This window comes from Anopheles gambiae, chromosome 3, assembly GCF_943734735.2.
Source record: "Anopheles gambiae chromosome 3, idAnoGambNW_F1_1, whole genome shotgun sequence".
In the NCBI taxonomy this organism is placed as follows: Eukaryota; Metazoa; Arthropoda; class Insecta; order Diptera; family Culicidae; genus Anopheles; species Anopheles gambiae.
The window spans coordinates 25749706-25777054 of record NC_064602.1 but is presented as its reverse complement, the minus strand read 5'-3'; the positions used below and the strand labels follow the sequence as shown (position 1 = coordinate 25777054).

Below are 27349 nucleotides of genomic sequence, written 5' to 3'. Positions count from 1 at the left end.
ACATGGAGAGAATCGGCACAGCCCGGTACGGTATGTTTTTAAGTGTGCTTTCTGCTTTCGCCGCCACCGCCGGTAAGCGGATTCCCAGTGGACCGTAAATTGCTATTATGAGTTGCGGAATGTATAACAAGTGTAAGAATCAATTTGATGGTCGACGGTAGTACTTACCTAGCGGTGGTGTAACGTTGGTGCGAGAGCAAAGGCAAACTGGCAAACATCTTAAGTCGATTGGAACTGTGTGAGCTTGGGGTTGAGCTTAATTGATGGCTGGTCGGCCTGGTGGTGGTTATTCGCCTGGGTCTTCTTCACACAATGGCGGAAAGTTAAGTGGAGGGAGTTGTTGTTATTTTTTAGATAATTTTTCGCTTTTTCTTGACCGTTAAATGCCAAGCTCAGTAGAAATCGTTTGGTATGGTTGAGTATTTGATGAATATAGATAGATATAGATATAGATAGCAAAATTTTACTGGAGCAATTTTTATGTTATTTTCGTGGAATTTGAATTGGAATTTTGTGAAATTTCGTAGAACCTATAACTCAAGCAATATTTCTGCGGTGAAGTGTAATTTATATGCTGTCTATAACTATTGTTGGAAAGTATATATTAAAGGACATAAATTATCCCATCTTGAGCAATTGGTATGTGAACTTTCAGTTGAAGCGACACATATTAAAATCTATATATTGTTGTTGAACAAGTTCGTCAAGGTTAAGGCAGACAGAAATGTTGACCTTTGGTAGGGAAATTAATATTAAACTCTACACTTTATGTCGTGTAGGTGACTTCTGCCCACTCATTATTTCAGTACAAGACCCCATTGCAGGGACTATTGCTTGCTTTGAAGTACTATTTTTCGGATCTCAACATTCAATATTACTCCTTGTCGGACAACATGCTTTCATGCGTTGCATATACATTCTAATCAACACATCAAACCATATTTTCAAAGAACAAAAAAAAAACAAAGCCCCTTCCTTCCGGCTACCATATCAGGCATATACGGTGATGATGGACAGCCCTTTTCATGTTGTCCCAGGCCTCGAGTACGTTGCTATACTCCCGGTGCAGTCTTGCCTTTCTGCCGCGTCGGTGGGGCTATCTTTAGCATTTCATTTTGTATTGCTATTTCACTGTTGACCGCACACCCACAGCAAAAGCAGTGTTGACCGTTGCTCGGTATGCTAAAGATAGAAATCTAATATGTCCAGAACGTGCCCGTTCTCAAGCTAGTTAGTCGAAAGTAGCTTTGCAGCTATACAGAGACGGACAGACAGATAGAGAGTGCAAAAAATAGAGTAAAGATTAATATAGAAAAGCTTCTTATTGACACAGCTAACATGCAATATTATCCGGTGGATTTATGGCTATAAACATGCACCGGCGTCTCCAGCAGCAGTCGTTGTATACCGGAAGCGGGCAGATGTGCTGCTAACACGGCTAATGCCAAATAAACGAGCTCCGAAAAGAAGCCACCAGCCAAACGACGAGCTCTGGGCCCACCTGGGAGGATTATGACAGCTTCGCTTCCGACGCTTCACACGCTTAGCACTTTAATGCTCTGGTCAGTCGGCGAAGGCCTCTTCACCCTGCCGTTCCCCGCTGAAACATTAAGGCGTCCGATGCCTAGATCCCACTCACCGTTGGTTCAGGTGTCTGCGGGAAGTAATGGTGGCGTTTATTACGTGCTAAGCAGCAGTGCGGACAATCCAACATTAGACTCGTTATTGCACCCGGGAGGCCAGCGAAAGCGTACACCAGTACCAGTATGGTGTTTTTTTTTGTTTGTTGTGGTTCTTCCCTATGTTTCCCTGTCGTTATCGTTGCTGTGGGGGTAACTTTGGAAATGACTTGGGCGTGCGCTTGTCAACACGTGGGGAACAGACACACGATAGAAAGGCCAAAAGTTTTCTTTTCCTCTGCGTTCGATAGCTCCTCTCCGCCCGGTCTTCACAATTCCCAGAAGAATTGTGAAATTGCGGTCGGTCGAAATCGATTGTGAAAGCGTGTGTTTATGTATGGCGAAACGTCGCGCGGTTGTTGGACAAAATTGGAAAAGACTAGGATAATATATGGCTTTCATTATGCTGAGCGGAGTGCTCGCAATCCCGGGCGAGGTGAGTAAAGAACAACTCGTAAACGTTTCACCATAAGTCATCGAACAGAGTTGATTGCTCTGGTCTGGAACGGAGGCACACGGGTATAAAGAAATTGACTAAAAAAGTGTAATTTCGAGCCTTAACCTTGATGAATGATTACAGCAGGAGAGGAGGGATTGCGAGATAATTTACCAATTCCATAGAACGCACGCACTTATTTTCTTTTTCGTTTTTTTTTTTTTTGCTGGAAAAACCATCTCCAACAACGAGAATGTTCGGAAATACATTCAAAACACACTCAAACGCTCCTTTATTCTTTAGAGTTCTTGGAAGCGAGGGAATTGAAACACGTGTCAATTTCCATTCATTCCTACCAAAACTCTTATAACACCTTTTTGCAGTGGGATGTCGTTTAGCTAAACCCAAAACAATAATGCTAAAAGCGCATTAGAAAAGAATGTCTATAGTGAGCACCAACAAAAGGAAAAAAAACAACATTTCCATGCGATAACGAAAAGAAGCAAAATAAACTTTCTATCACACACAAACAGACAACTTAAATGCGGTTGATCGGATTACCGACGTTGTTTCGCATAAAGTTCCCGATTGTGCTTGTGTCCTCTCAGGACGGACGCTCCGCATTCCCCCCTTCTTATCGTCCACCATCAACAGTTTGCATACTTATTCGGATTTAATTCTTCTGATTCGCTTCATTTTTTTCACTCTCTCTCTCTCTCTCTCTCTCTCTCTCTCTTTTCTATTCTTACAGCATCATCAAAACGTTCGCCACGAACAAGGACGACCGGCGGCGGGTGGAGAAAGCGCTGGACGTGTCGGGGCTGCCGTCCGGGAAAGGCGATACCCTCGCGCTGACCAAGTTCCAGTTTGAGGACTTTTTTAATCTGTACAAAAACCTTTCCCAGCGCACCGAGGTGGAGAAGGTGTACGATGAGCTGTAAGTATGGATGGCTAGGATGGCTGGGTTGGGCTTGCTGGCAGTTTAAGTGGGTGCCCTGGGCGCCAGGCGGGGGATGAGATGAAATGTCTGCACAGCGTGTGCACACTTCAGTGTTTGTTGGATTATCTGTGCAATATCAAGAAGTGGGTAAGAATGACAAAAAAAACACACCACTTTCTAGCTCTGCCAAAGAAAAAAGAGCCCTTCTTCCTGAAGTACCACAAATATTGATTATTGTGCCGGGAAGCAACCAACGGGGCGGGCTGGCTTGGGATGGTAATCAGAACCGATCGAATGCAGCTTATACACTTCACCGAATCACACCGGAACCGACTCGGGCAAGACAGTGATTGATACGCCTCGAGTACCCGGAGCGCGCCTTTCGAGTCGTTAAACATTCGATGGATGTAACGAACCGCTTCTGGTTGGTTTACTTTTGCCGTTCTGGCGTCCTCTCCCGGTGTCGCTTGCTTAACAAAAGCGCTACGGGGTCTAGTGTAGACGGGGTCCATTTGAGACGATGAGAGTGTGTTTTTTTGTTGAAGTAGGTTTTCGATAAAAAGTCCCACCCGCTCCCGTGAATGTGCACCGTGCGCTAGGTAAGGTAAGGGTCGTAAGTTATCCGTTTCAAGCGATTTCGCCCCCTGTTCTGCAGTGAATAGTTACAGCCCCCGCCGCCACTCTTGTGCAAACAGTATCTTGTGCCGGTATCTTGTGCCCACTCGAACGAAGATTGATGAATTACGATTGGAGATTGGAGTGCGCTTGATTCGTAGATCGTCCGGCAAATCATCTTGCACGATGTGAATTCACAAAGCGGTTCAATTTAGGGTCATTCGTGTAAATGGTAGCTTCGTGCTCGTGCTATTTTCGTTCCAGTGTCGGTACTTCCAAGCGACGCCTGATGTCAACGTCGCAGCTAGTCGATTTTCTCAACAAAACCCAGCGGGATCCGAGGCTGAACGAGATCCTGCACCCGTACGCCAACACGGCCCGGGCCCGCGATCTCATCCAGGAGTACGAGCCGAACAAGTTTAACGCCCAGAAGGGACAGCTCAGCTTCGACGGTTTCCTGAGGTAAGAAAGGGGTGGAGGGCGACCCCTAGGCACGCCGGGGGAGGAGCTACAAGGTACTGATCGGTTGCTGCCTGCTGCCTTTAGGTATCTGATGTCCGAGGATAATCCCATCATGGCGGCGAGTAAGCTGGACCTGTCGGACGATATGGATCAACCGATGGCGCACTACTTCATCAACTCGTCCCACAACACCTACCTGACCGGGCATCAGCTGACGGGCAAAAGTTCGGTCGAAATCTATCGCCAAAGTTTGTTGGCCGGTTGCCGGTAAGTGGAGCAGATCGTGCAGTTACGACAAAAAGCTAATCGTTTCACTTCCACGCGGCTAGGTGTGTGGAGCTCGATTTCTGGAACGGGCGCACTGAGGAGCCGGTGATCGTGCACGGCTACACCTTCGTGCCGGAGATCTGCGCCAAGGACGTGCTGGAAGCGATTGCCGAGACCGCCTTCAAGACGTCCGAATTTCCTGTGATACTAAGCTTCGAGAATCACTGCAACCCGAGGCAACAGGTAGGTGGTCACAGGCCAAAGGATCAAATCTCGACATTGATTGCTTTTAATCTGATAATCACCGACTTATCTGCTTACACATACAAATTCTCGCTCTCTCTCTCTCTGTCTGTCTCTGCTTGTGCACGTCATGTTCAACAGGCGAAGATAGCAAACTACTGTCGGGAAATATTCGGCGACATGCTGCTGGACCGGCCGCTCGACTCCCATCCGCTCGAATCGAACGTCGAGCTGCCGCCGCCCGCCCTGCTGAAGCGCAAGATTATAATTAAAAACAAGAAAAAACATCACCACCATCACCATCATCACCATAAAAAGGCGGCCACCGTTGTATCGAGCCCGCAGCAGCCGCCGCCACCCGCCGGCACCACGGTTGTTGCGAACAATGTGAGCAATAGTAACAGTACCGCAGCTAATGCACATGCCACAGCAGTTAACAACAGCAGTGCCAACAGTACCAACGCTGCCAGCAACACACCCGGGGTCACACCGGCCGTTAACAGCAACAGTACAAATGCAGGTAACGCAGCACCAAGGGGATGGAGGGACTCATTTTCGACCCACTTTAGTCTGTTGTTTTTTTTTTGCTCGATTTTGCTGTCGCTTTTGCTCGTTTTAAATGACCGAATAATGACACCACCACCCCCAGTGACTCTGTGGGTGAGATAATGCGGGATGTAACAACGGTGGAGCAGTGCGAAGCAAACGGGCGACAAGAGTGGAGTTTCCATTAGTCGATTGTGGGGAGTTGGAAGTCGACAGGGCCGGCCACAGCGCGGCGATGTTTGCAAATCGATTTTTGCTGTCTGTCGAAGCTAGGGGAGCAAAAAGTTACGGGTGCAGTAAACTTTTTGATTTCCCCCACTGTCCAACGCATTCGGAATGCTCATTGTGTCGATGTGATAGTTTCCGAGGGGTACACGAACGGGGAGCGTACAGATGAATGTTTAATGCAACAATGTTTCACAGATGCGAAATTGCACACAGCGCTGGCCGATGATCAAAGGCTAGCACGCGGTTCGAATGTTGGGTACGAATCCTTGGTGAATGCTCCTAATGGGTTTTTTTTTGTGTGCGTCCAATTGCAGGCGTACTGAAATAGGATAGTAAGAGTTCAAAGCTAGTTCAATTGAACCGGGATTGTTGGAAAGCGTCTGTGACAGTATGGGCCATCATGCATTTGTTGATGAAAAATAATTACACTGGGTGCTATTTGGAGCTGGATATACAAGGGTTCCGGTTGATGGAAAAGTGCAGTAATTACTTTGAATATAGAGCATGAGGGATTTGTTTTTAGAAACAATTTGAATGTACTTTTGATTGAGACAGCAAATAACTGTTGATTGCCATTCTCCTATGTCTTAAAATTCTGAATTGAAGGATCTGTGATCCGAATTTGCTGTATTTTTATTTCAATGTTCTGAGTTGGGATGAAACGGGAACACTCAATATGCATTAGTGATTATAACGATCATTCTTCAAGTAAAAATATCATCGGGATCATCGACTGTTCATCATCACTAGTTATGATAAAAGTATTGATATCTTGTTGTTTCAACAGTTTTACTAATTTTTTTTACTATAGTCTTATACATCTATATTTTTTTAATTATCCAAAAAATGGTATAGTGCACAGAATAAAGCATAGACGGCCATCAACTAATAATTGCAAAGTTTGAATAAAAAATGGACTAATTTCGGATGGCTAGAGAAAAAAACTAAGACAGATAAATGAGTTTCACAAACTTACATTGAAAAGTAATAATTTAAGCCTTCTTGCAAAATTAAATCTACGAACTTGCGAGCTACCTTCCGTCAGTCATCCGGAATTTTTGCCATGGCGTGCAGTCATGTTTTTGAGTTCTATCATTCAATTTTTATCAATTACTCTTCAGTTTTGCGACAAAATTGTTGAGATCTTTCGAATCATGTTCGTCGAGAAATTCTCGATGGGACTCACCTCTAGGATGATGGACCGGTTCGGTGAGTAGAGTGTCACATCGATATTTAGCTGTTGCATCTCATGAAAAGATCGCTGCTAGCTTTGTCGTCATTGGTTGCAGCTCCGAACCCAATCGATGCGATTTCCGCTTTTTGACATGTATGGTTATGTTCCCCTGGTATTTTTACATTTTTCGACCAGCTGCATCGACCTCCCAGGCAAGCGAAAGCAATACTATAACTTTTCGCTCGATCTTCATCTTCAGCTTTCTTTGGAGCTTCTTGTTGGTCAGGGACGTCGGCCATTCGGAGCTGGGCTTTCTTTCGATGCTCTCATTGTTGTCCAATAATGCCAAGATGTTGTAGATGCCGGGACAGGCTTATACGACGTCCACAAACTACCGCACGATGTCCGTTTTTGTCGTTGCGGGATGCGACTCTTTGATCGCGCACGCTTCTGAACGGAGTTGCTTCACTGTTTGTGCCCATCGCGGTTAGAGTTAGACTGATAGAGCTTTCAAATTTGGGCTGCTGACTCATGAGATACTATTATTACTAAAGGGCAATTACTCGTTTTTTCAGTGTGGTAACCCCATGAAAAATTGTTTATTTTTGTCCATATTTTTAATGCAAACGTTAATGATTTTTTCTATTGCATTGAAGTGTTGAAAGCCATCGAAGAATAATGTTTGCTGGTGTCAGATTGTTCGATGGATGAATACTCCAAACAATCTTAGTTTGCTTGTTCTTCTTATTTGGTGCAACCATGTTTAGTTAGTCTAGGCCTGCCAAAACCTCTAATGATTTTGATTATCTATGATTTATTGATGAACTCGTAGCAGGATAGTGAGTGTTGCGTGGCGTGCGTGTTGTTAAAGTCATGCGAATTGACGACTGTAGTACCACGAGACAGGTCTTTCTTGGAACATTAAAACTCATAAATCAAATCGGAATACAATCGGCATTAGGTTTAATAAAATTTCATTGTAAATACCTGCATACCGCGATGATTGAGTTAACTAACAGGCAAACAAATGCTACCAATACACTTCGTACCACATCAAATTTAGAGCAAATATAAAATTCAATTACGCGCTCCTCGCGACATTTGATTCTCAATTTTGTTCCTCTGCACAGCAATCACACCACCACCACAAGTAGTTATTTAGAACTTTAACTTGTCAAAACACCCGCCGACCCAAATCACTCGCCACACATTCTCTAGCAAATTCCTCTAGCTAGATGGAAGCATTCCACGAATCTGTGTCTTCCACGATACTAAACAGCTAAGCAAACAAATGTGCACTGCTATTTGCATACGTTTCAGGAGGATACGCCGTTGCAGGCGCACTTAGCAATTGATGAACAGCGATTTAGTTCCATTACCCATGGTTGCCCGGGCTCAATCCCCAGCCCTGTGCAATGCTGCTGTACTCTGTTGCATCGAAAGCACTTTCTCTCTCTCTCCCATGTGTGGGGAGTTGGGGAAGAAGCATTCCGTTTTGTGATAAATCTCACTCGCGCCAAGCTGTTGTGTCGTACCGAGTCGTTCGGTGCCATGTGCAATGCACGACCGCGTACGACTTTTCACCCTTCGTATGGGAAGAGTTGGTTTGGTAGAGTGGGATAAAGTATCCGCAATTTTTGCAGCACATCAATTCCAGTCGCGTCGTAAACACGAAAACTACTTTTCCGTGGATTTAAGGGATAAAAAATGACATACTTTAAAGTGCTCTTGCTTCATTAAATGAATTTTACACCGCGTATGCACCGACTGCACCTAGCGCTTTCTAGCTCACTCTTTTATGCTCTCTCTGTCTCTCTCTCTCTCTCTCTTTCTCTCTCTTTCACGACAATTGCATCGTCATCATCCATCACCGCTACACCACCACCACCAATGCGGATTGGGCGCAAACACAGCAGCAAATCCAAGCTTACCGCCGTCGCAGCAAGACGAACCGAATGGCACGGTCGTCGTCAGCAACAACAATGGCACGGCAGCACCACTGCAAGCAACCGGAAACGGAGAAATACCGCACCATGCACCACCACTGCAGGTACTGCTACCAATACTACTATCCTCACCATTCCACTGCACATGCACTCGTACGTACGTCTCGTCCAGCCCTATCCATATCGGTTTCGATCCAGTTCACCCAGCTCAGCAGCATCCGGCCAGTAGCTTTCTTCAAGAATGTAAGCGGGTGGGAGTGGTCCTTTCTTTCCACCATGGGTGTGTCTGCCCACAGTGGTACACTAAGCTCCTATAGCGGAAATCTTTAAAGCGCACGGGCTAAAGCAACAATCGTTGGGGCTGCAGTGTGTCTGGCAGTCGATTGGGAGATTGGTATCTTTATCCCGCTTCTTATCGGGCCGAACTTATTGCACCGTTCGCGTGTCTGCACACGATGCTGCTGGTTGGTAGTGCTGCTAGCAAAAGGGTTGTAGATCAATTTACAATTTGCAGATAATGATGTCTGCCGAGAAAATGAGCTGTAAATTGTCGCAAAGTCGGGTGAATGCTCCAACGACTGCGGGAAAGGGCACTATTTCAATTAGTTTAAATATTTAAAGTCTTCTCCGCATGCATACATTTACCATTTCGATTGACAATTAGTTAGCTCAATTTCATGTGAATAAATTTAATCTCTCTCCTTCTCTTTTTTGCGCTCTACCGGCGGCCCTACTTAACCGACCGCTTGTCTGCTTCATCTCGTACATATTCACAGCAAATTCGCCAAAGCTCCAAGGAAAGCACGGGATCGTCGGATACTGATAGCTCGAGCGATGACGAGTCCATGCCCGGCACCGTGGTCGGCCCGATCGGTGCGAGCGAGGCGGACAAGGTGCCCCAAACCAAAGAGACTGAAGCGGGCGCGGAAATATCCGCCCTCGTCAACTACGTGCAGCCGGTGCACTTCAGTAGCTTCGAAAATTCGGAAAGTATGTACCATCGTTCCAGCGAAAGTTGTTATCTTCCCTATCTTGGCACTCGCCACTCCACCATCAGGTTTTGTATCCCCTTCATATCCCAAACCCCGCACAGAGCGAAACTATCAAACGGTGTGCCCGTACCATCTACCGTAGCCTGTCAATAGCAGACGCTAGGTGATTCGGGCTTTCGCTTGGATTATCATACAATTTTCTACCCCAATTCACTCGGGCTTCCCTCCTTGTGCCGCTGCACCGGTGCAACGGCGACACCGAAGAAGGTGGAACGGCGGGGAACTTGAACAGTCTAAACGGTGTATGCCATTTATCTGGGTTTTCCTTTTTTTCTGTTTTGCTCTATCCTCACAGAAAAGGCACGCTTCTACGAGATGTCTTCGTTTGATGAGAAGCAGGCAACCACGCTGCTGAAGGAGCGTCCCATCGAGTTTGTCAACTACAACAAGCATCAGCTTTCGCGCGTCTACCCAGCCGGTACACGCTTCGACAGTTCCAATTTTATGCCCCAGGTAAGTGTTAGTGCATCCCTATCTTCCCCAAACGGCGGGGCAAGTTTTAAAACGTGGGAAGGAGTGCGGGCAAACTGTGCGTACGACCGGTAGCGTGGAATTGCATTTTCATTTCGACTGGTGCTGCCTGTCAGCTAATGATATTGGCGGTCTCCGCCTAGAACCATTCTCCTCGTCACAAGTGGGCAATGTGGGCGCCTGCTCGCTGCATCTGATTTGTGTGGAATTTGTAGCCAGCGCTATCAAATTGAAGTGGTTTAATTGGATTATTGGCACTGGGGTGGGGTTTGCCCATCGGTTCGATGATCAGCGTATCACTGACCAGCCATAATTACTGCCGACTGATGTAAATCGATTGTGGCTTTGGGGTAGACTGTCTGTTTAGGATCGATTAGTTATTGATAATTGTTGATAAAACAAGGCAATTTATGGCGTGGTTGCGATGTCGAATAGCGATTTAATAATGAAAGCTCTCCAAAGCTAGTTCTGATGTGGCAGAGTTGATAAACACTAAACTTTGAGCTTTGGGAATTCCTACTTTCAGCTTTTCTGGAACGCTGGATGTCAGCTGGTGGCGTTAAACTACCAAACGCTTGACCTGGCGATGCAGCTCAACCTTGGCATCTTCGAGTACAACCACCGGTGCGGGTACATACTGAAGCCGGAGTTCATGCGCCGCAAGGACCGACGGTTGGACCCGTTCGCCGAGAGTACGGTACGCACTTGGTCCGGTTTCGTCGCGAACGGAATTGCCTCATCGTATCCTCTTCCTCTTCCTGTTCATTCAAAACTCTCATCCAGGTCGACGGTATTATTGCGGGCACGGTCATGGTGACGGTGATATCGGGCCAGTTTCTCACCGACAAGAAGGTGGGCACGTACGTGGAGGTGGACATGTTTGGGTTGCCGGCCGATACGGTGCGCAAAAAATTTCGCACCAAAATCGTGCGCGACAATGGCATCAATCCGGTGTACGACGAGGAACCGTTCGTGTTTAAGAAGGTCGTCCTGCCGGAGCTGGCCAGCATACGGATAGCGGCGTACGAGGAGGGTGGCAAGCTGATCGGCCATCGGGTGCTGCCGGTGATAGGGCTGTGCCCGGGCTACCGCCATCTGACGCTGCGTACCGAGGTGGGGCAACCGATACCGCTGGCCACGCTCTTCCTGTGCATCGTGGTGAAGGATTACGTGCCGGACGGGCTGTCCGACTTTGCCGAAGCGCTCGCCAACCCGATCAAGTACCAGAGCGAGCAGGAGAAGCGCTCCAAGCAGCTGGCCGTGCTGCAGGAGGACATGGAACCGTCGGATGAGGACTCGTGTAAGTGTGTTGCCGTGCCGGGTTTGTTTTGTTATTCCATTACTCCATCCCATCCATCCCATGCACCGCGTGTGCGGGCAAGCATTCTGTTTCTTTTCATCGTGATGCTATTGTGGCGGTGCTTTTATTTATTGTTTTCTCTTATGTTTTGTATTCCTTAACTCCCGCTCCCTCTCTCCAATCCCTTTGTGGTTGCCGTCGTTTTATGTCATCCTAACGTGGGTCAGTTGTCGTTGTGTCCTTAGGTACGAACAAAAAGGGTGACACGCTCCGGTCGAGCGAAACCAACAACACGACCAGCAGCCCGGCGAGGCAACGGTCCGTCGCTGGCACGCAATCGTCGCAGGGCGGTGCCGGTGGTACGGCGGACAGTGATGCGGAAGCACCGCTGGAAGCGATCACCAAGATGGTTGCCCTGCCCGTTGCACAATCCTCATCGCTCGACCATTCGAACGTTCCCGCAGCCAAACTCTCCACCACCTCGCGAGAACCGACGACTACTGGTGGTGGTGGTGGTGGCTCTGGTGCACCAATCCTTACCACTACCACCAACACGCCGAACGTGGCCACCGGTGAGGGGCTGAATGCCGCGAACGGGGGCAAGATAGTGGCCGATCCGTTGGAGAAAATCTTCGAAGACAAGCAGATCCGCAAGAAGCGGGAAGCGCTGGAGAAGGAGCTGAAGGCGCTGAAGAAGAGCCACGACAAGGAGAAGCTGAAGATACATGCGGCTCAGAAGAGTACGGATCTCGGCGGTGGTGATGCACCGGTCAAGAAGTCCAAGTTCGGCATGGGCAACAAGCTGGTGAAGCGCTTCAGCAGCAAAAACATGGCGGACATGAACGTGAAGGTACCGCCGTGTGCGTCCGTGTCGGACGCGGAGGGTACGGGCGATGCGCAGGCGGAACGGTTGCGGCAGATTTGTCGCGACCATGCTGGAAGCTATCGGGAGGTGCTGGAGAAGTATCACGACATCATCTACACGCTGGCGGAGGATCTGCTGCGCCAGTCGCAGGATGCGCAGATGAAGCAGCTGAAGGTAAGCTTTGGTGGATTTTGGAGGAGTTCTGATGTCCGAAGATGGGTTGGAATAATGTGAAAATGTCCCGCTTTCCAGACGCAACTGGAGCGAGAAACGAGTGAGGTGATGCGACAGCTGCAGCTATCGCGCAAAAGCGAGGTAAAGCAACTGGCAATGGTGCACAAAGATAAAGATGAGCTGGAGAGGTGAGTGTATGGTTTTTAGTACACGGAATTAATTCAACTTGGGATCTACAATTCTGACGAAGAGCCGTGAATATTGTCCAATGTCCATACCGTTTATTGACTTCAAACACAGCTTTCATTAACGATAAACTCAAGAATTTGATGAACCGGGGAGTATTCAAAATAGGCTCTAAAGTGCTTGGTAAATTAATTGATTATTTCAATAACTGAATACTAAATTATTATTTGGGATATTCCCTTAGTAACCAAAGAACTCATTTCGCATTTTATAAATCAATAATTAGAGCTAATTGTTAGGAAGTATAATACATAATTGAAAAAAGCTGACCAACTCTGTCTGTTTCTAGATCAGAATATTCATTGGAGAGTGAAAGATCTTCCATCTCTGAAGACTCTTTGGACTTGGACTACTAATAATTATTGCAATACCTTACCTTTTTTTATAGAATGAAACGAGAGGTTGACACAACGCTCGTAGAAAAGGGCGTCACAGAGCGGGTCAGACTAACGGCCACCTACGAACGGAAGCGCGACGAGCTGCAGCGACAGCACGATTCCGTGAAGCAAGGACTGGAAGACCACAAGCTGAAGGTACGCAACGCCCAACGGCGGCTCGAAACATACATCTCCCGACCTTTCTTAACCCATCCTCGCATCCTCGTTTGCAGGCCCGCTCGATGCTGGAAAAGGAAGCGGAATCGCATGCCTTCATTTCGGACACATTCCTAGCGCACCTGAACACCAGCAACAGCACCACGAGCTGTTCGTCGGTCGGTGCCACCACCAACCATCCGCCGGCGACGTCCGTCTCGAGCGGAAACATTTGCGGTGCCGGTGGAACGGCCGGCAGCAACCACGAGAACAACGTTAACAATGCTCACGCATAACCGCCCGTCGGCAAGGGCGATGGCGCAGGAGCGAAACCGAACTGAGCTTATCGCATCGGGGTATGGGGATCCGCGGACCATACCGGCCCTCCCGACAGCCACGAAGAGCTGGCATATTTGTGAACTGCAAAAAGGTCTGCTAGTGGTACATTTCGTCGAGTCACAGACAGCGGCAGCACAACAACTTACTTTTATAGCAAGCAACTTATTGGCCTAATTACTGTTATCGTATTTGCTGGCGTATCGGCGGTCGGCGATATCTTATCGGCCGAATCGTTGGGCGCCCAATCGTTTGTGCCACACACTCCCCTTTTTCTTCCACGACTCTAGGCTCCTCTAGTAGCCGTGTTAGTAGCTTAGGTATAGGTTAGTTTCTTTTAGATCCCGGGGAACGCGCACGGGGAAATGGTACTCATACTCGTTTATTCAATGCCGAATCTCACAGGTGGGGGAAAACTCCGCGAGCAAAGGCATTTTTTCGAGAAGCACATAATACTTTTTAGTGGACGGCAAGCCGAGCAAGCGTTGAACGTTAGCTCAGCAGCCTTTCAATGTTGTGTGTTTGTGTTGTTTCAATTCCAACCTCGAATTATTAGATTAGATTATTAGATCAGCAGGTGTAGCAATTGGTGGAGCGGGGATAAGGTAGAGTAGCACACAGAAAACTAGAAATCGGTACAAAACAAGCAATCGAACGGGCACCAGGTTCGGGGTAAATGGGAGAATTTTGGAATTGGAGTTAACAGATCGGTGCGAATGGTGGCAAAAGTGAAAGCAAGCTCTCATTCATCGATTTACTCACCGGAACTTCACGGGTCATCTGAAAGGGTATTATTAGAAAACGACGCTGTACGGTAGTAAATTCTCGAAACTAGTAGCATGTGTTACCAACACGGTTGTTTAGTGGTGGTTTTTGGCAAATTGTCGATAGGGGCAGAAGGCGCACTTCAAAAGTGCACCCAGCGAATGCAGCAGAATGTGCAATCTTATCGTTTAAGGACGAATTAAAGATTTCGTAAGAAGGAGATAAATCTCTAAGGGGTAAAGGTGGTAAACAGATAAGGAAAGATTCTCGATTCAAAATCAAAGCTTTGAGGAGGAGGATCGAACAGAACTGTTCAATGCTGCGCAGCACACGTTTTACTTAACTGTCAACATGAATTTTCACTCTAAGTGCAAGAACTCACCAACGGTGAGAAACTTAAACAAAACAAAGCGTGCCAGAGAACATGCTTGTATGTAGCCATAATTTGTACTACTTCGTTACACTGTGCGCGCTCTGCTTCGTACAAAACTGTTCGTTATCTTGCTGGTTTCACTACCTTTGCACTACTCTCGCCTCACACTCACCCGTGCTCGAATAAGTTAACAGCGGACAACCTGCAACGATGAGCGGTGTACTAAGAGAAAAACAAATGGTACAGCTTTAAAGCGCATACATACACCGATAGAGGAACGACAAGATTTGGAAAGCATTCCGTTAGGCAAAATCACATAAGCGTGCAAAGCGTTAGTAACTGCAAGCTGTAAACGCACACGTACTATTACTACTATTACTACTACACACTACTATCATACGCAGTGGAATTTCGCGCAGCCGTAATGCACTTACATACCGTACATATATGCATTAAACAGGTACATGTTAACAGTAACTGAACGCCCAGACCCAGTATAGTAGTATCATAGTACCATCACACCCACCCATTTGGTACTAAAAGAAACCCCCTGTACTAAAAACGATCCACAGTCAATGTTGTTGGACAGCGAAGACGTTTCAAAATCAGAAATAATTCAAATGCAATAATTACTCGATAACCGCATAGCGCATACGTGTTTGTAGCAGTGACACCGGAAAGTGGACACCATATTAATCGCCGTAGCTTAATGAAATGCATTTTTTTTAAATATATGTAGACTATTGATGTTATTAGCTTGTGCTCTCGAGTTGGATCGCTCAGGATCCACACACAAACATACAGGAAGTTCGGCTCCTCCGAAACAGCTTGAACCTTTGGCCGGGTTCTTTGCTGCAGCAGCCTACGGCATATCTTATTAAATCTGCTCTTTGTCCCTACCTTTTGTATGGTTGGTACCGGACCTTTCCTCGCGCCGAGTTGTCTGGGTGGGCAGTGGTGACAACCCTAACCGAGGAAGGCAAAAAACAAACCCAATAGCAACGCACTATTTGAATTGAACGCCTCAGTTTTTATCTGCAGGATCGTGTGTTGCCTTCGGCTGTACGCACTGCACTCTTTGCAGTGGTGGTGCCAAACGGAAACCGCGATCGCGGAGAAAAACTGGGAAATTGGAAGAAACGTGTAGTTAAACGTAAAAAAAAACACACACACATTCAAACAAACTTAAACAAAAGAAACTCTATTTACTATTGTCATTATACGGATGTAAGGGATATAACACGGGTCGGGGACAGCTAAACATTCGCCCACCGAAGTGGGAATGTAAAGCAGTTTGTATGTGTATGTATGTGTGTGTGTGCGTGTATGTAGTTGATGTTAACGTTCTTGAAGTAGGTTTCTGATGAAGCAAAAACAAAAAAATGGTTAGAAAAGAGAGACAAAAAACAAGTGATAAACCCACCAACACACCATAGCAGCTGAGGTAGGCGGGGGAAGAAAAGCTCGAATCGTGTTTGCGGAGGGAGGATAGCATTGTTGGCCGGATGTAAACGGGTTGTAAATAGTAGCAAATACTTGTGCGGATAATTTTTCAATTTCCCACAGCACGATAAGCAGCACACATCATCTCTGGGTTTTCCCTTCACTCGAAAGCCCTGTGTCTGTATACGTATGTCTGTATGTGTGAATGTGTATGATTGTACGTGTGTGCGTTTTAGCGAGTCTTCTAGTTAGTTGTTGAGAACAATTACATATATATATCTCCATGAATTGTATCACTACGCATAAAACAAAAACGGGATAAACGGGGTGGGTAGGACAGGTTTAAAGCTATCTGTGTTCTTCTTAGAAGAGCTAACCAGGCTGAAACGGGGATAAAAGCGGCTTAATTTTATACGAATTATTTATTTTTAGCTTTCGTTTCGTTTTAGCCCATCTCGTGTGCAAAATGCTTTGGTTTAGCCTTCCGTTTTTCACTTACATGTTATTTTATACGTTTTTTAAGTCTATTTTAACCGAATAAATAAGAAAACAGAACATACACAACAAACGAAGACAATCAATGACACTGTCATCTTATGAGAAACACACGTTAGGCCGTTTCGTTACGTGAACCATTCGAAGGATTCGTACACTCTCGGAACGAAAACCTCACGTGGGTGGGAGGCAGCTACTCTACTGAGCTACTACTGAAGAAAACAAAGGAAAACCATTTCTGTGTGTGAGTCTGTTTTGAACTATTTATCTGTTTTGGTTTCATTTTTTAGACTGTTTATTCAATTTATTTATTTTTTCTGTGTAAGTTTTAATTATGTTTTCCTCGTTTTTAAACGACGGAAAATCTGCGATCGTTCTGGCTTTGGATGTATTTGCCTGTAAAAAAAGAATGCTTGCGCTAACTGATGGAAGGACTTAAACTTTGATACTGTAACCGATAAAAAATGAAGCGAAAAAAAAAATACATACACACAAACACACTACACTTTCTATCTCTATGTGCCTTGAACGTAAAAGAACAAAACAACATACGAAAAGAAAAACTAAAAACAAAAAAGGTTGAAACTGATAATTGGGTATGTTTATCATACGCGCGTGCGCACAACCACTCACTTATTGTTATTGAAGCAAAAACTCACATTTCATCAAAATGTATCGAAAAAATCCATTTTCATTGCGATGTCCTTTAGTCGCAAATGCTTCATTCTCAAACTGTTCCATAAACATCTCATTCTACACAATAGCAAGGTCGCAGCATATAAGGAATGGTACAGAAGGCAAGCAGTCAAACCATGTAGCTTTACGTACACAACCATTGTCTCGCATTCTTTAGCGATAACGGATAGTTTGAAAAGGAGATGGAGTTGATAGTAAACGGTTCCATTCGACTGTTAATAGTTGCGTTTTTTAAACATCCCCAACTACTGCTCGAAAGTGGTTTTGGTAGTTCTGTAAAATGGAACGAGCGGACGAACGGGATTGTAACTTAATAGAGAGGAGAAGCAAAAAAAAAAAACAGTTAAAAACACCATACTAACCATAAGTGATTAGAATGAAATTGGATTGTTGTTGTTGTTGATGTTGTTTTTTCCTTGTTTTCCTTGGCGAGAGATGAAGTATGAACCATGAAACGTGTTTCAGCTGTGCAAAACTTTCATCCTTCATAAATCCCTTTTGCCTCATCGACTGATAATACACCGCTCGCTTTCGTTTTCGAACCGATCAACGGGCATCACCCCACTGGTGGTGGGCCGGTGATCAAACTCTTGTACATTAACGAATCGGATCATCCGATGTGGTGTCCGCGCGGCGCTTGATAGCGTTGGATAGCGAGCGTGGTGCCCACGGGTGTCCGAGGAGGAATTAAAAAAAAAAAACGACAGTATCTTATTGTGACACAACACACATGTGATTGAAGCGATCGAGGGACAGCTGGCGGGAGAGGGAGGGGCGGCAGTGGTGCCACCCCGACCCTCTTCCCCATAGCAAGCCCTAGTGTTTCACTTTCCTATCACCTTTTTGTAGATTTAACGTTGGATGGTGGCTCTGGTACTGGTTGGGTCGCTTCGTAGGCTTTTGGATTCTTCCAGGGAGGAGAGAGGAAAGAGGAAGAAACGCAAGAGCTAGAAGCGGAATTTAAAAAAAAAAGAAAGGATTTTAGGGTTGGTTAGTTGGTTGGGGAAGAAGTTGATACATACAAACATTAAACAAAACTATAGCGCAAGCAAAGATACACTTATTGATTATACTAACTGTGTAAGGTGTTTCATAGTATAACAGTGGCTACACACTCTTGCAACTAAGAGATCGATTATCAAAACATAAAAGAAGTGAAGTGAGTGAAAGTGGTAAAACACAATAAGAAATAAACAGAGAAAGAGAGAGAGATATAGAGAAAGAGAGAGAGAGAGAGAGAGAGAGAGAGAGAGAGAGAGAGAGAGAGAGAGAGATGAAGCAGCAAAAGAAACAGGAAATCCACTGCAGCTATCGTATTAATGTGTAAACGGATAGATATTTGAAATAATTGATATGAATGAACCGCTACATGAAGTTACCCACTTTTTCCACCGAAACAAATGAATTAAAAAAAAAGAAGAGACAAAACAAAACAACACAAGAAGAAAGGCTCACGTCAAACGCTTTAACAATTTGGACGAGCCAAAGAATAGGGGTAGAAAGGAAAACAGATTGGAAAAGTAAATCACGCTGCACACGTTTGTAAAAGTATGCGCAAATATACGTCTCCCATCTTCCCCCCCCCCCCCCCCTTTTGGCGTTAAATCCACCAAACAAACAGGACAAATGGAAAACAAGATGGTTGTTGTTGTGATTGAAAAGTAAAAACAAAGAAACAAACACACACATACACACCGAAACATTAAACAAGTATAAAGAGAATAAAAGCTAATGCAAAAACACACTGCACTGCACTGCCATTGCGTAGAAAGGAGCAGGACGCTTCCGGAAGAAAGAAAGATTAAACCGCGCTCGTTCGGATCAGTGCAATGGACTTTCGGTTTCTGCCGCAATGTGCACCATTCTCTTATCAGTGTGTTTCGGGGGTTGACGGTTGATTGGTGCCAATTATTATTGTTATAATGTGCCGTAATTGCAAACCGGGCCAGGTCAACAAAACTCGGTCACGGGCAACAGGCAGCTGTCATTCTCTCTCTCAGTCAGTTGGAGTTGTTGCTCCACTCACCCAGAAAACCAGTACCTCGGGTGGGCTTGTATTGTTTTCGTGTATTTGCGTTACATTTATTGCGTCACGCTCTTATGTGTATTATCCGTTTCTACTCTGATTATTTGTGTTTGTATAATGCTTGCTTTGTTTTTTTTCCTCTATCGTTGCAAATGCTTCTGACGATCGCACTTGATCGCTACTAAACCTGGGGCTTCTCGGCACCGTGATGGACCGTGCGATCACGTCCCTGCGATGGGTGAATATATGGACAGTATAAATAAGTATATCTTACACTTCTTCATTTATATATGCTTTGTGTATGTGTATAATGTGCTAATCTTTCCTTCACCGCACCGTTTCAATCTTTATCTTAGGCTGGCTATTTCCGTACCAAATCCACTTGGCTGTGGTTAAACTATGAAACAGAAAAAAGAACATAAAATTGTCACTATATAAATTCTTCTCGCACGATAATCCAGTATGATCTCCCTTCTCTCATTGCTCACCTTTCAATAATTTCCTAAATTACGCTCAGTTCACTTTTAACGAACAAGTAATTCGCACCTTCGCATCTAATATAACAGTGGGTAGAGGTGAGTGTATAACAGTTCATCATTGGAGGCTTTGTCGTGGGGCACGCTTTCGAACGAATCCCAATAGGAATTCGTTTCCTCCTTTCTTCTTCTGTTTTCGCTGAGGACCGACCCCCGTTTTGGTCTAAGGAAAGTCTGTGTATCACTTGATCATTTCGATGATCATTAAGCTAATGGCCGAACCGCACGCGAGCCCGATGCCGAGAAAGGCGGCCATCATCGAGGACGCCATCTCCTTCTCGTGCCCGTCCACAGCGCGGGGCGCACCGATCAGTGCAATGTTGGCAAGGTAGCCGTTCGACAGGGCGAAGGCGGCCATCAGCACGATGAAGATGTAGTCCGAGTGGAACAGCACCGGGAAGTTGTGATGCTGGGTAATGTTGCAGAGCAGCATCGCCGGCACGAATGCGATACGCGCGATCGTAAGTACACCGATCAGGATGGAATTGTTCCATGGCTGTGAAGGAAAGGGACGGTATTAGTTTTGAAATTTGTTAATGATCCGCACATCACTAGTTGCCACTTACCCACTCGAACATGCCGGCAAAGACGCGCCCCAAATAGTCTCCCGTATTGAATAGGAGATAGTTCACGACGGGCAGGAAGTACACATCGTTCCACGGCCGACCGTGGTGCTGCGAGCCGACCAGCACCGTCACGGCAGGATAGATCGATAGCGTCGTCACGAACACCAACCACTCGGAAAAGCCGTATATCCATATCTTGCGCAGCACGACGGGGAAGCGCGGCTCGAGCCGGGCACAGACAGCCCTGGCGGCCGGGTCCGCCTCGAGCGAGCTTTTCATCAGCGTCTTGGAGCTGGTGTAGTACTTGAAGAAGAGTGTTTTCGACATGACGATGTAGGCGAAGAGCGATAGCAGCAACACTGCGCAGCCCACGATGAAGAACACGAACGCGGTGGTGGACGGATTGCTGGCAAAGGTGAGCGCTATGATGTCGGCGACCGCGGAGAAAATGCCACCCAGCGCCTGCCCACTAACGGCGGCCGTCATGTAGTGGGCACTGAACTGTCCGGCAATGCCAAAAAGCCCGCCGGTGAGAATGGCCGAGAAACCTACAAGGAGAGAAGAGGAATTATTGATGAAAAATGCCAAATCAAAACAAGGCTTTCCTTTAGGAATGGAGAAGCGAAACTCACTGTTGATCACGACGACGGATAGCATCGTGAGGTTGAAGAACGCATCCTGCCACTGGTCCGTGTCGACGCGCACCAGCGCCGTCGTGCCGATCATGATCAGCAGCATCAGCACGAGCGATCCGTTCATGCGCACGTGCAGCGGCACCTTGTGGCCGGCGCAGGCGTTTAGTATGAGAAACACCGTGCCCGGGACGGCCGCCGCAATGCTCAGGTCCGACTGGAACTCGAGCTGGCGGGGCGTCAGCGCGGACGTATCGTTCGACGACACGTTCCGGAACTTGTACTGCCAGTACTCCTCGGCGGTGACGAAAAAGTTCCACGGCACCATCGTCGTCATGCCCATCAGATAGAACACGGCGTACGTGTAGTGGAACTTGTCGGACGGTGCGATCCGGTGGCCGGCCGCTGCCATACGCGTCTCCACTGCCGTCTCCTTGTCCGGATCGGGCAGGTTGCTGGTGGACGCGTTGATCGAGCCCGCGTACGCATCGTCCAGGAAGGTGTCGCTCTCCGTCTCCCGGTCGTCCGTGTCCTGCAGCAGCGGCCGCACGTTGGTTGCAAAATCCATCTCACTTCACTTCACTCTGCTACTCCACTGCTTTGCTGCTACTCTCTGGTGCGCCCTGTATTAGTCATCGAACGCTCGTTCGGAGGGGGGTCGTAGCGGTGGCTTTACGGGGCTTTGCAGAGCACGCAATACATCGCTACACTACACGCTCGTCCGCTCGTCCGTGCCGAATGTTTCGATTCGCAACAAAGACTGGAAGCTGCGTGGCGGGACAGATGTTCTTCCTGCCCAGTGTGTCTCGGATGTTGCCAGTCGCGATGCTCTAAGCGTTGCGATTATGACTGCTGATAAGAAACAAAACACCCACCAACAAACACCACCACCAACACTTCCCTGATGATGTTGATGTGCACTGCGCTGGTGAACGGTGAAGGGCACGCACCCGTATCGTCTTCGATGTTAGAAGTTTCTCCTCATACTGTTAGCCTCACTCTCTTACGATGTGTGTGTGTACATGCGGGCTTCAATTACCGTTGAATAGAGCCAGGAGAAAGGGATGGTAAATCAGCACGCAACACAAAGCAGCAGCAGCACCAGCAGTTCGTTGTCGTTGTTGTTACTGTTCCGCCAACAAACCAGCTGATCGATCGTAGGTGGGGGGGGAAACAAAACCGATGAGTGTTTGCTGGCCTCATTCGTACAAAGGCTTTAAACCATTACTTACAGGAATTTAGAATGAATTGCTAACAAAAACACTAACAGGAAGGATAAGCGCAACGAGCCACATGTAATTCCTTTGTTTGTTCACACCTAAAAGGTTTTGTTTGTAAATATGTACAGTGATTAGGCTTTGCAGGGCTCGTGGTGCAGAGTTTTTTGCTGTTTGATTAGTCACACTGGTAGCGAGTGAAATATTTTTTAATTTTGCGTACGATTACAATAAATTGAAATGGTTCATGATTGGTGTTTAATGCTACAGACAGTATTTATTATGCGGTCGAAAATATATTCAACATTTATAAAAAAATCAAAACATACAAGCTAGCAGAAAATCCCTGCTTTCCCCAATGTTTCATGTAGCTTTTTCACCAGTGTGGTATTAAACTGTCATCCGGAGAAAGCAATTGCGTAGATTTTACACAGGTTTGCTTGCAAGCAGCTTGCACGCTTGCATGCAAATTCAAATTATCCCGCAGGCCAAAAAACAGTTCTCCCGAGCTCGCCAACGCTCCAAATCGGTGCGATTTTTCCTCGTGCGAAAAAGCTCGCGCTAGTGTGTGATTGTGTTGGTGGGCAAAATATAAAATACTAAATAACAAAATGGTAAATAATAACTACACTCCACTACCTTCCTCCCAACAGTCTTCATTTGTTGGTGATCTTGACACAGAGGAAATAGGGGAAAGCCGGTATTGAACTTTCAACGGTGCTTTTATTTATGTATTTATTTCGTGCCAGTTGTGACGAGGTTATTCGCGTGCCTTGCCTTGCCTTGTTTGATGGTTACGAAGCTATATCAAACAAGCGATGGTGTAGGTGGAATTCAAATAAGTAAAAAAATGAACATTTTTCATGCACGATCATCATACTCCACTTCATGTATGAAAGTAATGTGTGATATTTCAAAATATATAATAAGTTCCGGGTTACTCACAATATTTTTCATTATTGTAGGTTTTGCCTTGTATTTTTGGTTGTTTTGAAAGGATTTTTGTATACCTCCCAAAATGGGGTTAAAATTGAACCACAATTAAGTGAGCGTGTGCCAAAATTTGCTTAAGTCTTTTGTTCTGACAAATTCGTGGTAGCGATTCAAACATATGTGGAAACCTCTGTAATCTTGTAACAATCAATCCAGACAATTTAATAGTTTTAATTTTTAATTCAGTTTTAAAAGACTCATATACTAATATAAGTCATTTTTGTTTTGTTGCCAATTGTTTGACATGTTGCCAAGTCGTGGGAATGGATAACAGTACAACGGGAAGGAGCTTTTGGTTTAGGAATGTTCGTTGTATTTGCTAAAAACCACACAAAAAAAAAACAAAACAAAATGCAGGATCAGGATATTTATATTTACATGCAGTACTTTCCACACTGAAAGCAATTAGTTAATCAAAGAAGAAATATATTAATTTTATTTTTTTTTATACTTATCTTAGTTTAAACGATTTAGCATTCTTGTTTAAAAAATATTTAATTCGTTTGAAAATCAGTCAACAATTTTCGAGATGCTTTTCAGCTGGTTTTATATTTTCATATTTTTGGTTAATTATTTCAGGATTACCTGTTAATGTTGTTAAATTTGCTGTTTAATGTTAAACTATGGATAACAATGACAGAAAGAAAGTTTTTTTCATTTTTAAAACTTTTTCCACATTTTCTAACACACTTCAAACAATTCGATTTATTACTCAAGTAAACTTCTTACATTACCAACAGCGTGACAGTTGTTTCACACAAAAGCACTCGTCTCAGTGGTAAATAACAAAAAAGGAGGTCAGGGCGAAAAAAAAGTGGCCACCATTACACCCTCGTCTCCTTCTTCCCGTTCTACTACTATTGCAGAAAATCGACAATATCAAGCAGCCATCAATTCGTCCGTCAATTGATATCTGGTCTGACCCTTCCCCATTTCTGCCCGCTCTATCGCCCCCCCCCCCCCCCAGGTAAAGAGTTCTCAGTTTGATTGCTGACTCACCCACCCGCCACCAAAAGGGGGCAAAACTTTTCCCACCGGGACTGCTCTTTATCGAGCAAAATAAAAGGATGAAGTGAACTTTTTCCCCACTGCCCTCTTCCCTTACCCCCGGCGACCCTCCCTCTCCGACCCCAGTGACGACCTCTCGCATCCCTTCCACGGTGTGAGTTTGTGAAGCATTGTCACCGATTCTTTACGATACTTATTGGCACCCAGCGAACACACAAGGGGGAAGGAGCCGGTACAGTCGATTAATCGGAATCGCGATGCTTGCAAACAAGTGGTAATAAATAAAAGTTCACTGCCAATCGAAGAAGCACGAATGGCACGGAACACGCTTGCTGGCAGCGAGTGGCACGAGCGAACGGGTAATAAATTTAAGTTTCTTCCCATTCATCTCAACCTGCGCTTTCGCTGAGGATGGAGGTTCGGTTGATTCGTGCACCGATCTCGCATACAATTTTCCTGCTTCTCACTTCCGAGACGCATTATTTCAATTCCAATTGAAAAGGGCTGCCATTTCGTTGCCTATGGGGACCTTTCGTTTCCTTTTACTGTGCCTCAATTCTTTCGAACAGTGCACGGGCGTCTCTCCACGGGGAAGCGCTTCCGGGAAGTTGAGATGGCAGTTTTTTACCCTCTGCTCTGCTCTGCTATGCTCCAGATCCTACAGAAGCACACTTTGCAACACGCGCAAAACCATTTTTCCTACACGCATTGTCTTCGTTTGCAAAACTTTCCCCGGGATCACTTCACACGCAAAGTGGAGAGCGCACTTTTTTTCGACCGGCACTTCTGTTTTTTCCCCCCAATACTTTAAAAGAAGCAAAAAGTTTCTTGTTACGGGCAATAAAAATGGATAAAAGTTCGAGCTCGACTGTACGGCGAGTGTAGTCCTTCCGTTTGCGATGTTGTTTTGTTCCTGTTTCCGTTTGACATGAAATATTGAGCGAAAATTCCGTCCCGGATGGACGGGTCGAACGGTCGATCTGGGTGGGCTGGAGGTTGGAGCTTTGCCCTCGAGGGAAGGGCGGCCGCTGCCTAACACGTGCATTATTATTTTCACTCAACGCTTGCCGTCAAATAAGAATTGCATTACGGGTGGGGAAGCTCATGAAACGTGAGCGACTCCGTTATGATGGAAATGAAATTACAAAAAACTGATATTGAATCCTGCCTGCCATCCACGAACCATCCGCTTTTCACCCGACGCTACCTTCATCAATATGGACAGCATGGGAGAGATGTATTACGCTTTCCGACAGTTATTGAATCGAAAGATCGCGGTAAGTTTCGACGAAATCCCAGGGTTGTCTTGGGTAATGTATATGTGCAGCAAAGCAGCACAAATTTATGCTAACTAGGAGCATCTAGGCGCCATAAAAGTTAGTTTCATCTGCTGCGTACAAAGTGAAGCTTTATTGGGTACGGTTTGTTTGGCAATGAAATCAAGACCCGGGTTTTGTGAAGCTATTCCTAGCATGGGAATCTTTTCGAAGGGGTTTTATGATGAGGAAGCTAATTGCTCACGGTAGAAGTGAAGCAATCGGTGCTGCATTCGAGCCAAAAGCGATCCAAAGCGCTTCAATCACGTTTTATACCCCTAAAGGTATGCAATTTTACAGTGCTGAACAAACTTATCTATGTGCTGTTTTAGCCCAACGTGTAATTATGTGCGTTGATACTTGTTATGGGCGGTCCCGTGGTACAGTCGTCAACTCGAACGACTTAATCACATGCCTATCATGGGTTCAAACCTAGAATGGACCGTTCCCCCGAAGCAAAGATTGACTATCTGGCTGCGTAGTAATGAATTAAGTATCGAAAGCCTGCATAGGGCGTCATGTCAGTGTAGGACGATACGCCAATAACAAAGATACTTGTGATTGTTATTTACAAAAAATAGATATTGTGAAATTCATTCAATTATTTGATTGATTGAATTTAATATTTTTTAAACAAATTGAAATTTTATCACAAAATGTCAACTTGCATACCTTCAGGCGTTCACCAAAAGGATCGGAAGGAATTGTGTACCAAAAATGAATGTGTATGGCAAGCAGTAGGTAAAAAGTAGCTATTCAAAGGTTATATAGTATACATAAAAATAAAATCTATTTTAAACTGCAATCTTCATATCGTATGTCAACAAATTTAACTTATACCCCAACCAACGTGTAACCAACTACAGATAAAATTAGAAGACTTGAAAGTAAACTACTGCCTTCAGGATTAATAATCTTTTTTCTAATATCAATACTTCTTTAGCTTTTTGGTATATTTTTTGTGAAAACATCATTTAATACTTCTAACTGAAGCATATGTCTTACTTTTTATGTGAACTTGTCAATCACTGTACCTTACAGTTGGAAAGGATTGTCGAAAGTTGTTTTATTTCGAAGATAAACCCACGAAGCCGTAATAGACATCGTAGCGCCTGGATTTGCCTATTTCTCCACGCTAAGTATCACTTTACCATCCCGTGAAGCAGGTGAACAATTTAGCACAAGGAAGACCCTCATTCTAGATCCTCGTTTCCATCCGACAAAAAGGGGGCGTTAGCACGAATTACACACATTATCGAGCGGAGCGGTTGTAAAGATAAGGATCGTTTAGGTGTGCCCGGTAGAGGGTACTACACTGAGCCTGATGCCATTGGAGTCAATTGTTTTAGTGCCGTAAGGTGTTAGGGTTGTGTGAGTGTATCTTTGTTACTTTTAGAGGGTTCGACCTAACCCACTGAGGTGTTTGAAATTTGGATAGTTATCTGTTTTCCAACGGGGCTTGAAAAGGTGTAACAAGAAGAGTGCTGTAAAACGATTTGGCGGAAGAACTTTTGCTGCAAAGTTTCAATGATTCCCCAGACGATGATTAGTGATTGAAAATAATGAAACTGAAAATCTGCAAAACGAATCTTGTACCTTTGGTTCGCTGAAGGTTTTTATACAATTTTTACATTGCCAATTCAATTCTTGGTAAGCAAAACAAGTTATCTTTCTATTCAGTACCTTCAAAATTAGAGCTGCAAAAGTCAATACACACACGTGCAGTAGGAACTCAATTTTCACTGCATGCTCCCAAATTATTCCCTGCTC

The 27349-nt window shown here is 45.4% G+C and overlaps 2 protein-coding genes across 14 annotated transcripts in view; one reads left to right on the top strand and one right to left on the bottom strand.

The window, feature by feature from the left end:
* LOC1280066 (1-phosphatidylinositol 4,5-bisphosphate phosphodiesterase classes I and II) overlaps positions 1-19027 on the top strand; it is a 96768-nt gene extending 77741 nt beyond the window's left edge. For 9 of the 12 annotated variants that reach the window (XM_061662554.1, XM_061662556.1, XM_061662558.1 and 6 more), the window contains exons 6-19: positions 2867-3052; positions 3935-4132; positions 4217-4399; positions 4462-4642; positions 4784-5162; positions 8504-8640; positions 9313-9526; positions 9884-10041; positions 10586-10756; positions 10843-11359; positions 11587-12398; positions 12477-12586; positions 13033-13177; positions 13255-19027. In XM_061662554.1, coding sequence (XP_061518538.1) covers positions 2867-3052; positions 3935-4132; positions 4217-4399; positions 4462-4642; positions 4784-5162; positions 8504-8640; positions 9313-9526; positions 9884-10041; positions 10586-10756; positions 10843-11359; positions 11587-12398; positions 12477-12586; positions 13033-13177; positions 13255-13473 — 3610 coding nt within the window. In that variant the 3' untranslated portion in view covers positions 13474-19027. The remainder of the gene's footprint in view (positions 1-2866; positions 3053-3934; positions 4133-4216; positions 4400-4461; positions 4643-4783; positions 5163-8503; positions 8641-9312; positions 9527-9883; positions 10042-10585; positions 10757-10842; positions 11360-11586; positions 12399-12476; positions 12587-13032; positions 13178-13254) is intronic. The other 3 variants (XM_061662565.1, XM_061662566.1, XM_061662567.1) reach the window with 2 other exon arrangements.
* A 310-nt stretch (positions 19028-19337) lies between these two features.
* On the bottom strand, positions 19338-22424 carry LOC1280065 (equilibrative nucleoside transporter 1). 2 transcript variants are annotated; one of them, XR_009766589.1, is made up of 5 exons: positions 22278-22424; positions 21046-22192; positions 20414-20961; positions 19800-20343; positions 19338-19708 (listed from the first exon to the last, which is right to left on the bottom strand). XR_009766589.1 is itself a non-coding variant. In XM_061662568.1 (4 exons), the coding sequence occupies exons 2-4, from the start codon at positions 21611-21613 to the stop codon at positions 20029-20031; spliced, it is 1431 nt and encodes a 476-aa protein (XP_061518552.1). In that variant the 5' UTR covers positions 21614-22192; positions 22278-22424; the 3' UTR covers positions 19338-20028. The 2 variants fall into 2 exon arrangements, 1 of the variants encoding a protein (XP_061518552.1); XM_061662568.1 differs by having other exon boundaries at positions 19338-20343.
* Positions 22425-27349: the final 4925 nt, after the last annotated feature.